This window comes from Alosa sapidissima, chromosome 16 (assembly GCF_018492685.1).
Source record: "Alosa sapidissima isolate fAloSap1 chromosome 16, fAloSap1.pri, whole genome shotgun sequence".
Lineage (NCBI taxonomy): Eukaryota > Metazoa > Chordata > Actinopteri > Clupeiformes > Clupeidae > Alosa > Alosa sapidissima.
In genome coordinates, this window is record NC_055972.1 from 33318102 (window position 1) to 33340146 (window position 22045).

The window sequence follows — 22045 nt, forward strand, 5'->3', positions numbered from 1 at the left end:
AAGTCAAATGTCAAGGTCAAACCCACCTTGAGTGTAATATATCTCAAGAACGCCAGACACACAAGGTTTTTTGGTAAGAGGGTTTGTATCAGTGTTGCCAGATTACAAATGGCAAAAAAAGTATCGTACCAAAACCTCAAAATTATTGTTTTTTGAGAAAAATTATCGTACACGAATAGGGATGTAACGGTATGAAAATTTAACCTCACAGTTATAGTGACCAAAATGATCACGGTTTTCGGTATTATCACGGTATTTCTAAAAGTGTGTTCAATATGTTCAGAAAGCACTGATAGGCCTACACAAGCTGAAATAGTTTCAAAAAGTGTCCCGTTCACTTTTTCTTCATGTTTAATTGGTTAGGTGCTTAACTTTTTTTTTGCTAAAGTGCAAAAGATCGACAGACCACATTTTAAACTAGACCATAATTAAACAGACCTCTGCCTTCCTCTTCGCCCCTCCACTGTCCTCACCTTCACTTTCTGAACTCATTTTTTTAGCACTTTACTGCTTCGTTTTGTTAAACTGATCTAAGCTGAACTGTCTTCTTTGGCAAAACTGTAGTGTAGTATTGACGTGCGGGCGACACCGTGTGGTGCCTGTGTGTGTGTGTGTGTGTAGGCCTATACGTGCTTGCGTGCAGGCAGGTGAGCCTGCGAAATGATTCGGGGTCAGAGACAGAAGCGGTAGCGGTATGTGTGTTTGGACAAACGACTGAAAACTCTGAAATTAGCGTACTTTATGAGATTTTTTTTCATTATTGATCGTACATCGTACAAATTATCGTACAAATATGATAATTATCGTACACCTTGAATTTCCCCTGGGGATCAATAAAGTATCTATCTATCTATCTATCTGGCAACACTGGTTTGTATGAACTCAAAGATTAAGTGATTCATTGTTTTTTTCCAGGAATCTCCCCACCAACATTAAGCCAGCAGCTTTCCATCCATTATTGTAATTCCTCTGTCATTACATTTCTAGTTTGCTATTACTGTTGCTTTTGTTTATAGTGCAACCGGAAAGTATTCAGACCCTTTCAAGTTTTCCACATTTTATACTCATTTTGAAATGGTTTCAATTTGATGTTTTTTTCTCATCAATCTACACACAATATTCCAACACTCCCCAAAAAATCAGGTGTTAGGAGTGTTTTGTAAATTGGTCCTTGAGATGCTTCTACAACTTGATTAGAGTCCATCTGTGCCTAAATTAATTCATTGGCCATTATAAGGACAGGCAGACATCTCTTTATATACAGTCTCACAGCCTTAGCCACCAAATGTATTTCATAAGAGGCAACTACGGAGAGTAGGCTACAAATTTGGAGGGAAAGTCTTTGTTCCAGCACTATATTCCATATAAATATAACTCTCCAGTTTTCCAATCCTCAGCAGATTTATGCTGCACCATCATGCTGATTAGAAAACTTGCATACACGGTTCTTTGGAGGCTCACCCTACCGGTCCTGGTTGGTTTTGGCCAGCCGGGTCGGGCTCGCTACCAGCAGCTACCTGGTTGATCCTGCCAGTAACATATGCTTGTCTCAAAGATTAAGCTATGCAGGTCTAAGTGCACACGGTCAGTACAGTGGAACTGTGAATGGCTCATTAAATCAATTATGGTTCCTTTAATCGCTCCCACCCGTACTTGGATAACTGTTGCAATTCCAGAGCTAATATATGTAAACGAGCGCTGACTGGCCCCCTTCACGGGGGCTGTGGACAGAGGCAGACATCCCGGTTCCAGAAAGTAAAAGTCCTGCCATATATTCTTTCTACCTGTGCACTTAATACAGGTGATATCACTAATTATCTGATCTACCTGGCTGCTAATTAGGAAGAGCTGGTTTACTTAATGGTTGGATCAAATACTTGCCAGGACTTTTACTTTCTGAACCCGAGATGTCCACCTCTGGATGCGTGTATTTATCAGATCCAAAAACCCATCGGGGGCCTCGTGCCCCCAGTTCGCTTTGGTGACTATAGACAGAGACTTTCTAATGAGGAGACAAAGCACTCAAAAAATCCTCCATCGAAATGCATGGGGTTAGTTTGTAACGCCAATATGGCCGTTGTCTACACATATCCCACCCCTTCCTCGCCAAAACGTTGACATGTGCATACATTGAGCCAATCATGTGGTGTGATGTGACTACATTGAGCCAATTATGTGCTGTGTTGTGCAGACATCGTGCCAATCATGTGTTGTGAACTCACCGGAGCACGGTTGGTGTCGTGAAGCCTTGCGCACACGCATTTCTGCCGAATAGGATGCCCGATGAGTAAAAGCGTTGCAATATGGCCGCCGAGTGGAGGGACTTGCCTAAAAGGACTTTGCTATAGATCACCTTGGGCCGATTGTGCGCCCTCAGTGGCGGCGTCGTGTCTTTCGAATATGTTCCTTATCAACTTTCAATGGTACTTTCACCGCTTACCATGGTGACCAGAGGTAATGGGGAATCAGGGTGTGATTCCAGAGAGGGAGCCTGAGAAACGGCTACCACATCGAAGGAAGGCAGCAGGCGCGCAAATTACCCATTACCGACACGGTGAGGCTACGCATATTCAAGTCTTGGACCACTGACTGCAAAAAGATAACCTATCAAGATTTATGGATCTGCCTTGAGTCTATGCGGTCTTATAACCTCACGTGAATGGTTCTGTTGCATCTATGCAGAGCTAACCTACGCAAGTGGCACACAATTTACAGTGTGAGGAGGAGCAGCTTTATTTATTGACCAACTATACAGAGGTGAGGTCTGCTTCACTACCTCTGCTTCAGTAAGCATCTTCCCTTTTCCAGCTTCTAGCTATTCATCAAGTTATTATTAACGTTGCTCATCATTTTTATAACAAGACACTATGCTATAATGTTATTTTGTTGACTTTCAGATTAGTTGCTGCTGCACCAGGGAGGAAAGGTCTATTATGAGTGTTGTACATCACTGCTGGCAGGCATAGGTAAAATGAATGAAACATTGAGATATCTTAATATAACTTCCTATGTATTGCCATACCAAAGTCACATTTTGTGAGAAACTACACATAAAAACATTAAATTCCATCTTGCAAAAATAATCAAATATTTTCTCCAGATAACATTGTGATACCCATAGGTGGCCTGGTTCTTGGAGTATAAAAAGAAAATGCATACAAATTATATTGTACATACTTGTCTTTGTAGCATGACTTGAAAGGGTTGTGGTCCCCAAGTGATTCTGTGCTGAAAGGATTAGCCAATTGCAAGTTTCCAGAGCTGCCTGAGTGCCCATAATCATCCATGTTCTTCCCCACCTTCTTCCGTGCCTTTCGCTTCAGGACTTCAACATTTTCTTTCCACTCACTCTCCTTCCTGGTCTCCCAAAACCCTTTCTCTTCTACTTCAAATGGGTTATGATTTCGTGGAAGTGTCGCATACTTCTGAGGCATACAGTCCCTATTACTGTAGACAGAATCACTCCTCAATGTTTCTGAAGACCCTTCTGCTTGATTTTGAAAGTGCCACTGAGATGAGACATTTCCTGTTGACAAAAGCCAGACCAAAGAGTGTTTGCATGAAACAGGGTAGTTTAACAGCAGAAGAGTTTGCCATATGCATCTACCTATCAGCAAGTTTAAACGCAGGAACTTCTCAGCAACTGAATTATGCTGTGCACATACTAAATACAAGGCCATTTGAGCAGTTGCTTGAGTAGCCAAAAAATAATCATAATAAACTCCTTAAAACAAGTAAAGTAAACAAACCAAGAACAAAGAATTATGTAGGTAGTTTCACAACAGGGCTTTTTTCAAAATAATTTCTGTTTTTCTTAAGGATACAAACTTGTATCATGGCACCTGGTCATTGATCAGTCTGCATTCTTCCAATACTATAGGTCATTTAGGATATCTTCTTCTATATCTACAGTATATTTGCACCATCAGTATAAGGTTAAATATTTGGATAAAATTCTCTTTGCATCACCTCTTCTTTTAACAGTCTGACATCCTGTGTTCTCCTTCAGAGAATCAAGGTTATATATTCGAAACCATACATTCTCTTTCAGTCAAGTTCACTCAACGTTAATCAGTGGGAACACATATACTACAGCAACTCATTGGCAAGGATTGGCATTCACACATGCGACTTGCCACCAGGTTGCAGCTCACATATTATTATTATATAATAATAATAATAATAATAATAATAATAATAATAATAATAATACAGACAATCCCTAAAACAATTTACAAAACACAAAAATAATAAATCATGGGCATTGGTTCTGTCCTGGCATTAAATTATTTAGGCTAAATAGCAACATGGTGTTGTTGAACTGTCCAATCATTGTAACATGGGGTCAGGTGCTCTTGAACGTCCAGCCAGGCCTGCAGGCCTTAGAGCTCCGGAGGCATGGCTCAACTGTTGTTCAATCAGCAGTTTGGTGAACCTTCAAAAGCATGAGACCCTTCATCGCTAATGTGAAATGTTTTACATCACCATCCAAACCGGTCAGACACTTGTGAAGGCAGCTAGCATGAAAGCTCAGCAACAGCTTGCTAGACATTAGGAACAAGTTCCCACAAAGGCAAAACACCAGTGTCTTCAAGTCCCAAGAGATCTCTCTGACCAGACGCTGGATGGTCAGTCCTGAATCAGCAATTGTCACTGCAGCAATTGTCACTGCAATCTGTTATATTTTACACCTGCAAATTGTTGTTATTTGTATGTCACTTTGGATAAAAGTGTCTGCCAAATCCTATAGCCATAACTACATACTGTATATCTAACAAATCCTATAGCCATAACTATATACTGTATATCTAACAAATCCTATAGCCATAACTACATACTGTATATCTAACAAATCCTATAGAAGCCATAACTATATACTGTATATCTAACAAATCCTATAGCCATAACTATATACTGTATATCTAACAAATCCTATAGAAGCCATAACTACATACTGTATATCTAACAAATCCTATAGCCATAACTACATACTGTATATCTAACAAATCCTATAGAAGCCATAACTACATACTGTATATCTAACAAATCCTATAGAAGCCATAACTACATACTGTATATCTAACACATCCTATAGAAGCCATAACTACATACTGTATATCCAACACATCCTATAGAAGCCATAACTACATACTGTATATCTAACAAATCCTATAGAAGCCATAACTACATACTGTATATCTAACACATCCTATAGAAGCCATAACTACTGTATATCTAACAACACTGCTGTGTCCCTACCAAAGCTGACACCAAAGCTACACCGTTGGGTTACTGTCTTTCTCCATATATAAAACAAGAAACATTTGAAAGCAATAAGGCTAAAAACAGACTTTAAAAGGCAACAGTAGTATCAGGTTGTGTTGCTCACTGCACATTCATAAGAAGTGCGGTCTATATCCAGGGTAACGGGGAATATAAACTGGTGAATCAGTCCTGGCTTTTATGACATGATTGCTCGTTAATAATACAGGGCAGTTTTGTTAGTTTTTGTCTTCCTCATAGATGCCCCATTAATTTCTCCAATAGTGGTAATATTTTTGCAGCAGCCAAAGTGCACGTCCATTAGCATTAAACTAAACCTATTTAGGTTCTAATGTTATCCTTCATCATACAATATTCTGTGTGATATTTCAGTAGCAGTATACTGCTGTTAAATAGGAGACTGGTTGACTCCATGTTAATTATGTTATGACAGATTGCAGCACTAGTGCATTTCAAAAGTGTTCATCCTCCCTGACAGTTATCATGATTTTCTAAATTGCAGAACATGCAAATATTTTACTTACACATGGATGGATGGGTGGATACATAGACAGATCCTTTAGTCATCCCCAAAGGGAAATGACCGTGTTTTAGCAGCAATTTAGATCACAACAGTTTTACACAACCACACAAGGTAACTATAAGAACACTGTGCAAACAAATATATAAACAACTGTCCTACTACATACAAATAAATAACATTAAAATAAAATTAAGATTAAGATGTACCTCTCTGTCTGCAAATTAATATGAGCAATAAGCAGTGTGTCTGGCCATGCAGAAGACAAGTCTTTTTGTGTAGTATTACTGCAGTGGGCAGGAATTACTTCCTGTAGCGGCCCTTGTTACAGCAGAGTTGACTGAGTCTCCAACTGAACACACTCTGCTATCTAACCAGTAGGTTGTGTGAGGAGGTGTGATGTGTTGTCCATTATGTTTAGCTATTTGTGCAACATCCCTCTCCAAGCAACTCCAGGGGTTCTAAAGCAGTCCCTTCTTAATTAGCTACCTCATTGATGCTGCAACCCCAACAGATAGTTGCAAATAATATTTAACTTGCAATAACAGACTAGTAGAACATACACATCATCGCTGCATACATTAAAGGACCTCAGCTTCCTCAAGAAGTAGAGTCTGCTCTGTCCATACCCGTAGTCAGTCTCTGAGTTACACTTCCAGTCCAGTCTGTGAATATTTTCCTACAACCCCAAAACAGAAAAAGTTGGGACATTGTGCAAAATGCAAATAAAAACTAAATGTGATTATATACAAGTCTCGTAAACCCATATTTAGCAGCAAAAAGGACACAGACAACATATCTAATGTTGAAAATGAAAATTTGGACTATTTCATGGAAAATACATGTTTACAAATAATGAATACATAGCATGTTTACCACTGTACTGCTTCACCTCTTCATTTAACAAAATTCTGTAAATATTTAGGAACTGAAGAGAGTATTTACTGAAGTTTTGAGAATGAAATGTTGTCCCATTACTGTCCAATATAATCAGTTGCTCAACAGTATGGTGTATTCTTAGTAGGGGTGTAACGGTACACAGAAGTCACGATTCGGTTCATACCTCGGTTCGGACATAACGGTTCGGTACGAGTTCGGTACAATGGAGGGAAAAGCAAAACAAACTTTTTTTTTATTGTGCATGTCTCAGGCTGTACCACCTAGTGTCATAAAGTCTTTTCCCTGAGCTATCTGCAACAGCCTGAAGTGTGTAAGATGTAGGCTAAACAGTACAATAAGTACCCAGACTCGTGTAACTTGTAAACAAAATAAGACAATCAGCTATAAAACTGAAAATAGGCCTACAGCATCTGTTATTTCTGAAAGTGTAAATTAGATAGAATAGAATAATAATTTTTAAAAATCCACTTAAGCAAGACCTTCAACATCTGTGTTTAGTTGTATATGGAAGGGTCTACAATTTGCCTCAATATATTTCAGTGTGTGTACAGTAATAATCTAGCCTACTAACTGTGAAAATATCACACTATTTTGCCTTCTTTTAAAAAACGAAATTGCTCCTTTCATTTCATAAACAGACAAATAGAAGTCACGTGACTTTGCCCTTCGACGTTAACTCACCGTAGCATGGTTTGTTTATTAGCCTGGTTATAGCGTTGACACTTTCTGTTACTGTCCATGCACTTAACACTACCAGCTCCTCATGTGAGAAGTTACAAGTTACCCCAACATAAAGGTAATTACCAAGCGATTTACTATTTTGTATGTGTATCCAAAGGCTTGTGAAGCACAGGGGAAGTTTTTTTTTTTCTCGTTTCAGTGATTAGTATCATCTGGGTGTTGGCTTTGAATATGTGTAGCATGTTATATTTCCACTCACATACCCAACAACTGCTGAACAACGCCGACACACAGTTTCATCTTATCCACCACTCTCTCGCTCGCCTGTAACTGTAACTGAAGTTCTCAAACTTGCGATCTTAAAGAGACCAGCGGATCCTCTAACTCTTGTGGGTCGCACCTTAGTGCTGCTCAAAGATTCTAGAACAGAGCTCTGTTCTAGAATCTTTGGTGCTGCTATCTCTGACTGACTGACTCAACTGACTACCTGACAAAAAAAAAAACATAGGCGCCAATCAGAGCTAAGGAGGCTACAGATTAGCGTTAAGTGTCGCTAAAGAACTCCCGTAACTCTCGTACGGTAGGCTACTTAACAGTAATTGCGCATGACATGAATTAATCCGCACACGAGTTTTATGTATTTTTATACCGTGTATTATCCGTGTAAATTCATGCACCGAACCGTGACGCCCGTACCGTTTCGGTTCAATACGAATACATGAACCGTTACACCCCTAATTCTTAGTAATGTTTTTCGTTCCATTATGCACCTAATTGGACAAATCTGGACTGCAGACAGGCCATTTTAGCACATGGACTCTTCCTCTATGGATAAATACTATTTAAATATGTGCAGAATTCATTTTGCCATTGTTTTCCTAAAATATTCAAGGTCTTCCCTGGAATAGATATTGCTGGATGGCAGTATATGTTGCTCAAAACCTGTATACATCTTTCAGAATTGATTGTGATTTGCCAAATGTGCAAGATGCCCATGCTGTAGGCACTAATGCTCCTCCACACCGTCATATATGTTGGGTTTCGAACTGAGCATTAAAACAAGTTGGATAGGTTGGATACATGGATAGGCCCGCTCCTCTTTAGCCCAGATGAGTCCATGATTTCCAAAAATAATGGTACATTTTGATTGGTCTACCCACTGGACCTTTTTCCATGTTACCTCAGTCCATTTTAAACAACCTCAGGCCCAGATAAGAGGGTGGTATTTTCTGTATCGTGTCTCAATACAAGTTTGGTTGTTAAAATTTTGGCTGCAGTTTTTGAGTATCAAACTGTGCACATAGACAATGGTTATCAGAGGTTGTCCTGAGCCCATACAATAACAGGTCTGGAAACAGGTCTGGTGTTGATGCAGTGCCATCTGAGGTCCAGAAGACCACGACTATCCAATGTGTTTTTCAGCTCCTTCCTTTGTTCGCAAAGATTTCTCTGGATTCTCTGAATGTTTTAATATCATGTCCTGTAGATAATGAACCCCCCAAATACTTCACAATTTCATCTTAAGAAGCATTAAAATGACATTGTCTCATCATTTGTGTACACAGGTTTACACAGAGTGATGAATACCCCTACATCTTTACTTCTAAGAGACCCTGCCTCTCTGGGATACTCTTTTTCATACCCAATCATGTTGCCAGTTACCCTAATTAGTTGTGAAACATTCCGCCTTTTGTTTTCTTTATCATTACACACCTTTTCCACCATTTTTTTTTATCCCTGTCCCAACTTTTTTTGAAACATGTTGCTGGTATCAAATTCAAAATTAACATATATTTTCCATGAAATAGTCAAATTTGTCATTTTCAACATTTGATATGCTGTCTGTGTCCTTTTTGCAAGTAAATTTGCAGATTATTACATATTCTGTTTTTATTCACATTTTACACAGCGTCCCAACTTTTTCTGTTTTGGGGTTGTAATTAGATGTTTTTTTTTATTGCAACCATTTATGCCCTACCATATTTTAAGGCTAAGGAAGAGCTCACTTGCAAAATACACTGGCTTATTTAAATACATTTTCATAAATCATAATTTTATTCAGGTAATTTGAGGTAACAAAATGCCTAGAAACAGATAGCATATGTCGATTTTCAGACACGCCTTAAATGAATATGCACATATTTTGTGCTTAGACAGTTAAAATAAAGCCCCTTACCTTGACTTGACTTAATCACTTAATAAACAAGAGTTTTAAGACGTCTCACCAAGACAAATTTGCTTAAGGCACTGGCAGCCAAATTTGCTTGTGTTCAGCTTGTTTAGTTCTTTTGGTGTCGTTTGCTCTGATGCTGCAAATAAAATTGCACTAGAAACAGCAGACTGGTAAACATATTCAACATTCTGCTGCACACATGAAAAGACCTACGCTTCCTCAATGAGTATACTGTAGTCTGCGCTTTCCCTTCCTGTAGACAGCCTCAGTATTGCACTTCCAGTCCAGGTTGTCGAGGTGTACACCCAGGTATTCGTAGTTTTCCACTACCATCACTTCTTTCCCCATGATTGAAACTGTTTTCACCTGTTCAACTGTGTCTTGGTCCTCCTAAAGTCGTAGTAGTCCTAGTCATCTCCTTTGTCTAGGCCACATTTAAGAGGAGGTGGTTGTTTCCACACAACAAAAAGCTGTCCATCAGTTCTCTATTCTCTCCTCCATCCCACACCCCACAACTGCAGTCATAAGAGTATCTGCAGATGATCTGCAGAGGTGCTCCTGTGCTGCTGACCACCATCAGACACACAAACTGTTGTGATGTACAATGCTTCTTTTTTTGATTCCATGTTTCTACCACATTGTCTTGCAACCTTTTGGCATGTAGCAGTGTCATTTTCAGTTAGAACAAAACATATTGGTCAAGAGAAAATCAACATTAAATCAATATTTGCCAGGGGTATGAATCATTTTGTTCTCAACTGTATATAGATTTCATTGAAAATCTGTTATATTTTACACCTGCATAAATGATAAAATTGCAATTACCATTTATTTTGCACAAACAAGTCTCTACTCAAATTGCTTGTTAAGAACAAGACAACATTTGTGAATGCCAGAATCTTAGTGGAAACCACGTAAGTGGGTTTTAAGAACACATTTCTTCGTAAGAACTGTTGGGTGAATGATGTCCATTGTGCCTGTATGTGAGTGTGTGTGTATGTGTGTACAAACTGCACTGCCAATGTATCTGTATCTACATGTGTATGTGTATGAACATGCAGGGTTTCCCGCAGCACTTTGCAGTCAAGGCGGCCGCCTTGGCAAAACACGCCTGCCGCCTTAACTACATCGTCAAAAAAAAAGTAGTCCACCATGTTACTCTGTCCTGTTTTCTCCCTTTCATTCCAAACCGTGACCAACGCCAGTCTCCCTTCTCCACAGAACGCATTAAGAAAATAACAAATGTGTCATGAGTCGAAAAATGATCAGTTATTATAATCTACATATGTGATATGGCTCTGAATCAGAGCTAGTGAGTGGAGCTGAGCGGTGCAAATACTGTATCCCGCTCCTCGCTCAGGTGGCTGTTTATGGGCCGCTCCTCCGCTCAAATTCGCAACAGGTCGCTCAGCTCAATTTCGCTCCCTGCTCCACTGATAAATCATCCTGCTCCAGTGAAATCACTCCATGCTCGCTCCAGTTTTAAAAGAGGGAGAAATAATCTACAGGCCAAATTGTCACCTTAAACAGAAAACTTAAATACCAAAGAACTAAGAGCAACGGCAATATATTTCACTCAGAACATTTATTTTAAAAGATGCAACACCGATAGTGCAACAACAAACAAGCTTGGCAACGTTAATACTCATAAATCTAAAACTAAAGGAATCAGTGGGATTAATTGCCTAAAGAATACAGGCTTAGCATCCAAGTTTTACTTTAACCTTCTACTTGACATGAAGCTTATTCAAATTGCTCACGTTTTTCTTTGCTTTCCGTAGCACACTCTCATGTTTCCGCGAAATGTGTCCTCTTAGATTCTAAAATGAATCTTTACTCATTGAAACTGTATCACCACATGGTTATTCTCACTCTACATTGTTAGTATCTAGTTGTTTTGTAGGAATAGTACACGTGTATGACTTATCAGTTTCCTTTCTAACAGTAGCGTAGCCAGAAATGTTCAAATTGGTGGGCACAGAAAAAAACGGGTGAGCAAAGCGAATTTGATTGAACATAAGAGAAAGGCCTAGATGAGATACACCCATACCTGTCAACATTTAGCTTTCCAAAAACGGGAGATTTTTTTTCGGGGTTGGGGGTCAGTGTTTATACCGGATCTGTGTTTGCATATTTAATACGTTTCATACACATGTTTCAACACTGCATTTCGGTCGTTGCTTTTACCTTACGCATGCCAGTTATGTATCCACCAGCTGCCTGCCTGCAGCCTACTTCCAAAACTCCAAAGCTGATTGCTGTCAGATTTGGTTCCGAGGGCACAAGTTCAGTGTATCAACAACACTCAAAAACAGTTTATGTGATGTGTTAATCAATTAAATTCCCAACAATTTCATCACTGCTCGTTCTGGAGTAGGCAATTCAGCCCGCTTGCTTACGACGAGACTTAGGCTGCGCAGTCGGCACCCGCTTCCTTATTTGGTTTTTGGGTTGCCAGGTTTTAGCCTATGACAAAACGGTTGAAATTGAAACTAAGTGATCGTGTATGTGTAGGGTGTATTTCATACACAATCTGGCAACCTGAATGGATCAATGATTTTAAAATGAAGTTTGATGGCCATGCAAATAGAGCATCACAGTCCCGCCCCTCCTCTGAGAGAGCTTAGTTTCCGGAAGTAAATTTCCCATTTATTTCTCCCATTGACGTTTTGGAAAAATCCGTATCTAAAGAGTTTTAAAGCATGTCTTAGTATAATCAGCTACGGCGTAACTCATAAGCATACGACATATCATTGCGAGTGAAAAAACTAAGAGAAAGTCCAAAAAAAGTCAAAGGTACACCCCCCCCCCCCCCCCCCCCCCCCCGTCGGACGACCTATCACCTTGACTAACACATTTCCTGCGGGAAACCCTGACATGTGTGCCAATGTCTGCATATATGTGTCTTTGTGTATACCTGTGTGCAGGGGCGGACTGGGACCAAAAATCAGCCTGGGCATATTTGGCCCAAGCGGCCCTCAAATCGGCCGGGCACACCTAATTAAATACAAAATCTTTGCATTACCCTTAAATATGCATATATTTGAAACTGTCATGGAACACTGAAAGTGATGTAGGCCTCATTGGCTATCACTCTGACTGATCAGAGGTAGCCATTGAAGAATGCTATTAAAATTGTCTCCTTAATTCCAAATGGAGACACCTCTGACAGAGTAGATTCCAGTGTAGTTAAGAGCAGGTAAAAACTTGAGGCTGGCTTGCGAAAGAATAGTTCTTTATTCTGGATATAACAAACAGAGTTCTGGTAGCCCTGTGGTACGCACAGCAGAGCATAGTGTTGCAAAGTGAAGCCAAGGTAATCAACTAAGCGGAGATCTATACAATGCTCAATTTACAGCAGCACCAAAAAATGACTGAAGCCTACAGTGGGCAGTGCTTCGACTTGGCCAGCTTCACTCGCGGTCCACGCGCGGGATCACGCATTATCACGCAACTTTAATTTGTATTTTTCCAGTGACGCTGCAACGACACTGCAACAACCCAAACAACCGGTAGATGTCTCAAGTGAGCAGGGTGTCTCGTAAAAAGAAATGGAGCCTGGAAAACCCTACACAGACTTCACTACAGACTTTAGCAGACTGGTTTAGAAATAATTTAATAGCCAGAAACAGGGTAGGAATTTCACGGCGGCCACGGCCGTCGTAGCCCCTTGCGTTGGCCGTGACGCCCCTTTGAAAATCAGAGGTTTACAGGCCACGGTGGCCTTGGTGCCCCCTTCTTTCAATATTCTGCTTTGCGTCCTACTAATAGCGATATATATTTAGCCTATGGCCTGTCAAAACAATCTTAGCATTCACAGCGCAAATTACGCAGTGGAGAAAGTTAGCGCAAGAAAGAAAGTGCGTCCAAATTCACCCATTCTTCTCAGTTGAACTAAGTAGCCTACTCATCACACAGACATCACAAGTAAAGAGCTTTTTCTCAGCTTTTAAACGATGTCAGCCGCTAATTGCTGTGGTGAACGGTTCGCGAGAAAAGTAAATAATATCATTTAATTTAATCATAAATTCTACTGAAGGTTTTGCGTCCATCTCCCTACCCATTCATCTTGGCGGAATACTTCACGAACCCCTCATTTAACACATGACAAACCACATATCATAATAAACAGCAGACCTTACCGAAGACAAAGGTGTAAAGCAGTCCCCTGTACAGTTAGCTGTTCCAGAGTAATCCCGTTTTGAATTTGCAGTAAATTTCAACATACATGGATGTCTCCAAATTTGGGCTTTACGTTTTACACTGTGTTTGTTTGTTCCACATTATTTTATAACGGGCCAAATACAAAATAAATATTACAAATGTCGCCTAGATATCGGTAAATCAGAGGACAGCTGACTAAGAGTTTGTGAAAGTAACCTTAATGATCACAAAATGCTAAGCATGCATCTAGGCTATTTGACTTTCTTAAAGCTGAGCTGTGCTTAAATTGGTCAATACATGATTTCATAACAAGCCAAATATCAAATAAATGTTAAATATAGCCTAGATATCTGCAAATATTAGATGATCAGATGATTTACAGTTATATGTAATGCGTCATGTTTCTGTAATGTTTCTGTAATGTTTCATACAGTGATGCAGGTCTACTACAGTGAATAGGCTAAATACAACTTTGATCATTTTTATAGCCTACTACTGTATAGTTAACATAGATAGATAGATAGATAGATAGATACTTTATTGATCCCCAGGGGAAATTCAAGACAGCCTTCAACATTGGCCTTAGTGCCCTGACATGTGGCCTTTGTGCCCTCCACCAAATATGCCCAACTGAAGGCCAAGTGGCCTTGCCCCCAGAATGTTGAAATTCCAAGCCTGGCCAGAAATATGCCTGCCCTAATAAAGAAATATTTGGTTAACTGCGAGTGAATCCCGTTTGCAGCCGTACAAGAAACGCAGGACAAATGAAACATTCTGGTTTTCTCCGAGTGCAACGATGATAGACAGACATCGTTTGGACAAAATATAGAGCATATTAACCTCCATTGCTCAGCCAAATGCCTTCCTGTTACGTCCTGTTATCACGGAGTTACAGGCGATAAACGATTTTTGATGGTCACAAGTTTACTTCATTAGCGATTTATTTTTTTAATTATTAAAGAGTGTTTTTCATTTAAAGGTTTGACTTTGTGCTTATTCAGTAGAGCATTCAGTGCTCTTCCCAATCCCAAATTGCATGTTTGTTTGTAATGGATGCAACCGCGAGATAGGCTACGCGTTTGACAGCAATGAGTTGTTAACAGACATGAACCAAGACATATAGCCCAGCAGCAATCTAGGGACTGTTCGTTATTTATTGAAGGGGCCACCGGAGGAATTTTGAGTGCTTCAGTCAAAAGTTGCATCATTGCTAGGTTACGGGGATGCTGGCGAGACACGCCGCCCTGTCTGGCATCATGTTTTTGTTTGTTTTTATGTAATGTTCGTAATTTTATGTAATGTCATGTTTATTTTTTGGATTGGTTTGTCTAGTTAAATGTTTTCCCTATTTATTTACGCTATTTTTGATAGTTTTCGTGTTATTCTTAGTCCTTTTTACTCCTAAGTCAGCTGATGTCGTTGACATTTGTCCATTGGGAGCTTGCTATGGCTAGCTTTTGCCCTAGCTGGGCATCGGACATCCTTCCATCTATCCGTGAGCGGTGCAGCACTTCACTGTCTGGTCGAGGGGATCTCTCGGAACAGCTGGACCGAGGCTACTCTGCGAAAGATCTGCCGTGGCCGCCGAGCTGTTACTGACCTGCGAGCTGCCATGCCAACTGCAGACTAACTGGGCCTCTGACATCCTTCCATCCATCCATCAGTGAACAGTGCACTTCACTGTCTGGTCGAGGGGATCTCTCGGGACAGCCGGACCTAGGCTCTACTCTGCGAGAGATCTACCGTGGCCACCGAGCTATTGCTGACCTGCGGGCTGCCTTGCCAACTGCAGACTGGCGTTAACGGTGAGGAGCTGCATTCTCACGGAGCGGCAGACGGTCGCTGTTGGGTCCACCGAGTTGCGGATCTGTACGATCGCTCAGTACTTTGGACTGTGCTTCCATCATCTCCAGACTGCAGTCTAGCAGGCCTAGCTTCTGACGTTGGCGTTGTCTCCGGACTGCCAGTGAGTTCACCGGGTTGGTCAGTTACTGAAGAACTTTGTTGGCATTGCATCGGTTGTGAAGACACAGCTCTGTGTCCTTGGACATTTTCGGCTGGTTTGGAGATTGGACTAATTTTAACATCACTTTTTCCCCTTTTAAAATATATTTCCTTTTTTTTTATTTGTTTATTTGTTTTGTTGTCTGTCTTGTATGTCTTGGTGTCACGGGTACGCTGGCGACTACGCCGCTCCGTCCGGCATTTTTTTGTATTTGTTATTTTTTAAATGTATTTGTCTTGTCTTGATGTCATGGGTACGCTGGCAACTACACCGCTCCATCCGGCATCTTTTGTCTTGTTGTTATGTGTCTTGTTTGTGGAGCGCTTTGGATTGCACTATGTGCATGTTAAATGCGCTTTAAAAATAAATCTGACTTGACTTGACTTGACCCTCCCCTGCCAATTGTCACTGTCTTCCACCCACGCTGCTTTGCGCCACAGCCACACACTGTGATAACGTTCTTAAATCAATCTTTCCCGTGAGCTTGCATGCTACCAGTCCTTCCTTTTCAAATGTGTTGCGCCTGTTTGCACAATTTCACAAATAATCATATGTGATTAATAATATGACAAATAATCCCTGTGCACGGGGACCGAAACAATGCATGCCAACTTTTTCTGTGTTTATCACGTATTTTAACTTTCCCCCGTCTTGCCGTTTTAACGTTTTCCCGTAGAATATCCCATATTTTAATACTCTCATAACAGCCCTGCCATCGGGCCTGTCTCTGTGTTGCCCTGTTGCTACCCCTTGCCCTTCCAACGAAACAGATGTCTTCAAATCATCGTTTTCCTTGCTTGAAGGCGAACTTAGAGTGATGTTAACCTATTTAAGTTTAACGGCGTGATTGTCGTGAGAGCACGATTCATTGGCGCTTGCATGTTCGGCCTTATGTTTATGTGCGCACCTGAAGCTACTTAGCTACTAGAGAAAGAATTTCCCCTGTTTGTATGTTCACTCCCAGTTTGCCTACCATAACTTACCAACTCTGCACTGTAAACCCTAACTGGCTATTTATATTTTTCTGTGAAATAAGCAAATGTATTTGTTCAACTTTATGAAGCAGAATTACGCACTAGGCTACTTGGAACATAACACATTTGACAAAGGACAGATGTATGTTATAGTGACAAAATATTAACTTTCAGTGTTTTACGATGTCTGTCATGGGGAAGTTTTTTTCCCATGCATTTATTCTAGGCTACCGTCAGTGACTGCCGTGAGAGAAGTAGGTTCTGTGTTTCGTTCATGTCAGTGACTGATGCGAGAGAAGCGGGGTCTGTGTTGTGTTGCGTTAATTTATTTTCAATTGGGCATGCCGTGCCATGTCGTCCACAGCTCTTCAGTTCTGACAAAGCCGAAATTACTACTTTTGAAACAATGAGTGCGCGCGTTTGTATGGTTATATTGCTTGACAGGGGGGGATCCCAAGCAGCTTTCAGCCATAAGGCTACTTTGAGAACATATACTTAATTCACCCGACACTAATATTCAAAATGTTGAAAACTATTTCGGCATAGCCTATAAGCAGTTTAATTAAATGTAATGTTAGTTGTAAAGAAATGGGCTACTTGGTGAGGCTTGGCCTCACAGATGCGCTCGTGCCTTAGATGGCAAGAAAAATCTTCACGATATAGGCCTATTAACTGACCACCCGATTCACGTTGACTGGGGGGCAGGGGGGGCCATCAGACATTTGATCCCAGTTAATCCAGCCCTGCCCCCAACAAATCACACCTTCCCACTAGCTGTGACAGCTTAAAAGAAGTCGAGAGGACTCCTAACTCACAGACCTATTCACAAACCGGTTTTGTGGCATTTCGCCTGTTTTGAAATCCTATGCGGCTACAGGAGCTTCCAATCGTGAGGAAGCAATTTTGCATTGTAGGCATAATTAACATGCAATAACGCCACCAACAACAACCAAAACTAGGCTACTCATTGTCAACATGTAAATGAAATGTAACATTATTGTGAATCAAATTAAAATGTTCTCTTTTGCAAACGTAGGCATAGGCATAGTAACAGATTAATTTAATAATGTTACAAAGATACTACATCAATCCGTATGTTTCATTAGGCTACTAGGCCAGGGGCGGAGCCAGAGGGGCGGGGGCCCCAGGTGCCACCCCGAAATCCTAGTCTACGATTGGCCATTATGACGGTCTAAGGCGGGACCTTTCTTGACGAATTTGCAGCGCTAGTTTGAAGTGTCAGACAGACTTGACTTATTGTTTTTAGCATGTGAGTTTAGGCCTACAGGCTACTGCTTGTGCTAACACGCAAAGATATCTATTTACCTATCGCATCCGCCAGTGCCTATTTATCTAGGCCTAATCACACACACAAGTAGCGTTTGTTGAATCACGTCATCCTAGACTAATTTTCCTACCTGCTTATTGTACCTAGCCTGCCCAGCCAACATTTGCTAGGTCATTAAGTGTTAACTGTGGGCCTACTTTTGTAAAAGCGTTTAATGATAATACTGTCCTAATCAAGGTTTGAAAATCGGAGGTGCATCCGACTAATAGCGATTTTCATTTAACCTATGGCCTGTCAAAATAATCTTAGCATTCATAGTGCAAATTAATTTAGTCTTTTACGCAGTGGAGAAAGTGACAGCGCACGGCAAGAAAGAGCATCCAAATTCACCCATTCTTCTCAGTTGAACTACTCGCGAAGTAGCTCAGCACACAGACATTACATGTATCACATCACATGAAAGAGCTTTTTCTTAGCTTTTAAACGATGTTAGCCACTAGCTGCTGTGATAAATGGTTCGCGAGAAAAGTAACTTTAATTTAATCATATTATTATACAGTTCTGCGCCCATCTCCCTACCCATTCATCTCGGTGGAATGCTTTGCGAACTCTTCCCATTTACAAACAATACATACAATCATATCAGAATAAACAGACCTTACCGAACACAAAGGTGTAAAGCATCCCCCTGTACAGATAGCAATTCCAGAGTAATCCGGTTTTGAATTTGCAGCAAATTTCTACATGCAGGTCTCCAACTTTGGGCTTTAAATTTCATAGCAGGCCCAATAAAACATAAATGTTAAATACAGCCTAGATATCTGTAAATATTAAAATCAGATGATTTACAGTTCTATGTACAGTAATATGCCATGTTTCATGTTTTTGTCATGTTTCATACAGTGATGCAGGTCTACTGCTGTGAATAGGCTAAATACAACTTTGATCATTTTTATGTATAGTTAACTTTGGCCTTGGTGCCCTGACGTGTGGCCTTTGTGCCCCCTGCCAAACATGCCCAACTGAAGGTCAAGTGGCCTTGCCCCTAAAATTATGAAATTCCAAGCCTGGTCCTAATGTAATGTTAAGACAACTTTTCATTTATGGTTCATCAAGCTCACTCATAAACACTCGTCGCATCTAGGCTAGGCTACAGGTAGCGATATGAATTCTGGTGACCATTCAACCAGTCAAGGATTTGTTGTGAAATATTTAAATTTTGGGAAGTTTACGTAGCTTAGGCTAAACTGTATGTTTATTTCGTCGACCATGCCTGTTTTATTCGTCCCGGCCAGGAGGAATAAATGAAACATTGTGCACGTTCCACTTTTGCTTAAAGAATTCCTGAACGGTTTTGTTCAGAGCTGAAAGTGCAACTGTATTTGACAAAAGGCAGATGTAAGTTATTGCTAGTGACAAAATATTAACTTTCGGTGTGGTCTCTTTGAAGATTATGTGTAATTAAAACGTGTTTTGATCCCAGTTGTCCCCTATAGGCTAGTGCATGGTGTCCTATATCCAAGGGGAATATTCTCACCCATATGTCTTGCCACTCTGTTTCGAGGGACAAGGGGTAGGCTAGGGGAAGGGGAAGAATAACAAATGGGATTGAGCCTTAGGGTCTGTAGCATTATGAATGTAACATTATGATTAGATTAAGGTTAGTCTTTAATTGGTGTTTCATTCCTGTTTCATACAAAAGTATTTTAAGCATTTAGTTGAGTTAGCTACAAAAATAGATGGCCATAGATAGCCATATAGTATAATAAAATATATTTTAATGTCCCCATGATGGAATTTGTTTTAGCTCAGCATAACCCATTGATAGACAACTTAGATTTAATATGTTTGTTTATTTGCATTTTATTCAAATACAAAGACATTTTACAGTATGTCTTTGTCCTTCAATTGATGAGTATGGTGTTTGGTGCATGGTTTTCCTAATGTATTTGTGCTAATTTAACATCATGAGCCTGTTTCTATTTATCTGGATGTTTTGCCTCATGCCACCCTTGAATTAATCAGTGCCCCACTAGGGCCACCCTTGTTAAAAATGTCTAGAATCGCCACTGTACTAGGCTATTTGTTTTGCCTTACTCTTGATTCATTTAGGCTAGGCCTTTTTATTCAGTTATTTATCATCTTCCGTCCTTGTGTGGCGCACGCATTCTCAGACCTGTCACCTGCCACTCATCGTAAGGGAGGTGTTTGGAATCATTCCCGCGTTACAATCATCAGCCAATCAAGGTGGTCACTTCAGTCAAGCTCGTGCATGAGTAATAACGTCATCCATAGCAACGAAGACTCACTCACTCTTAGTCAAAGATTCTAGAGCGCTCAGCTCCAGAATCTGTTCAGGAGTTGTCATTTTCCCTTACTAAGAGTAGGGCTAAGTCTGAAAGGCTTTGTGAATAACTTAATAAGAGAAACTCCTAGCTAAAATCTTTTATTGCTATTTAGGAGTAGCCTACTCCTAGTGGTAAGATAAAAGGCTTTGTGAATATGGCCCCTGGTGTCAAACCCAATGTATAGCCCATTTACACAAAATAATGGTCGAATATTAGGCTACTGATGATCATTGTTATTTAAGAACATGCAGCGCGTAGGGCACCAAAAACATCTTGCTCGTAAAAAATCATTATATCGCACATTGTGGCGGGTCTGTTATTTAACCTACTTACTGTAGGCTGCGCAAACCACAGGCCTTTATTTTGGGCAAGCCTGCATTCGAGGCAGGCCTTCTGTTGAAGAATTGTATATAAAGCCTGCGCTAACAGTAATCCTCCTGCCCCCGATACCACAGCTGTGGATAGTGTGGAATGTTCAAGTAATAACACAATCCAATGTGTGTCTCAATTGTCCCCCGCTGACCACCTCACACATTTCTCTAGATTTTGCAACGACCTTACATGACACAATGGCATAAAATGCCAGTTTTTAGGACACAGAATAATGTTTGTAATGATACCAGTTAGGCCTACGTTCAACAGTAACATAAGTGTAATGAGCTATTCATTGTCGAAGGTGCATGGTGAAGTGAAATTCTTACTTTGGAAAACAAACATTTGCCGATAACATTGGATAGGGGATAGGCCTACTTGTTTATTTTTTACGTAGCCTACAATGGCCAGTTCAGACAAAGCCGAAATTACTCATTTTGAAACATTTGTATGGTTATATTGCTTGACTTAAATCCCAGAGAGTAGGCTACCGCACCCCACAGTGATGGGCCTAGCATTCTTACGCCTTCAGTGTGGGGTATAAACAAGCTGAGAATTTAGCGGTGTCACGTCTGCCTGTCAGAGACGTGGGGTGCTGAAGCTTGGGATACAGTTACTAGAGTAACAGTATTTTATTTCTTCTTATGGAATAATTTTCACTTTTATAAAGGTTTTGTTTGAATGCTGTTGGAACAAATAGTAGTTGATTATAAAGGCAACTTTCTGTGTGTTCTGGACTGCAGGTAACTTGTTAAGCCAGTGGTTCTCAAACTTTTTCTTTCATTCCCCACTTTGATCAAGGGGGCATTGACTGATGATAGTGGAGATAACGTGTTATCCCGAGGCCTTTGCAAGTCAGCATCTCCGACGTCTAACCTATTAAAAATATACGTTTTCGATGTCCCAAACGAAGAGCCATACTTTATTGTTTTAACAATCTCTATGCTACTCACCAAAATGTAGGCATGGGAACATGATGAAGTATCCAACCGTCGTGTGTTAAATTATTGTGATTACGAGCCAGTGGTTTTCAAACATTATGCGTGACTTGGACATCTAACAAAATGCAACAGACTCATATCGTCCTCGCATTCGCAAAATGAGGACATACAGACTGCTCAGATAACAGGTGTACCTCCAGTTATGCACGGTTTTAGTCAAGTCATTTAAATGTGCTGGTGAAACAGTTGTGTACTCTATTGTTATTTATCCCTATTCACCCACGCTGTCAATTCTGTGGCGCAGTGCGTTAAGGTCGGCTGATGACAGCCGCCGTTACGCAGCAGTTATCAGTCCCCTGTCCAAGAGTTCGAATCTGGGTTAAGCCCATATTTTGA

General features: G+C 40.5%; 1 protein-coding gene across 1 annotated transcript in view; it reads right to left on the bottom strand.

The window, feature by feature from the left end:
• The window catches only part of LOC121685485 (rab11 family-interacting protein 2), a 91042-nt gene that overhangs the window by 35334 nt on the left and 33663 nt on the right, over positions 1-22045 (bottom strand). The window contains exon 3 of the mRNA XM_042066051.1: positions 3178-3526. Coding sequence (XP_041921985.1) covers positions 3178-3526 — 349 coding nt within the window. The remainder of the gene's footprint in view (positions 1-3177; positions 3527-22045) is intronic.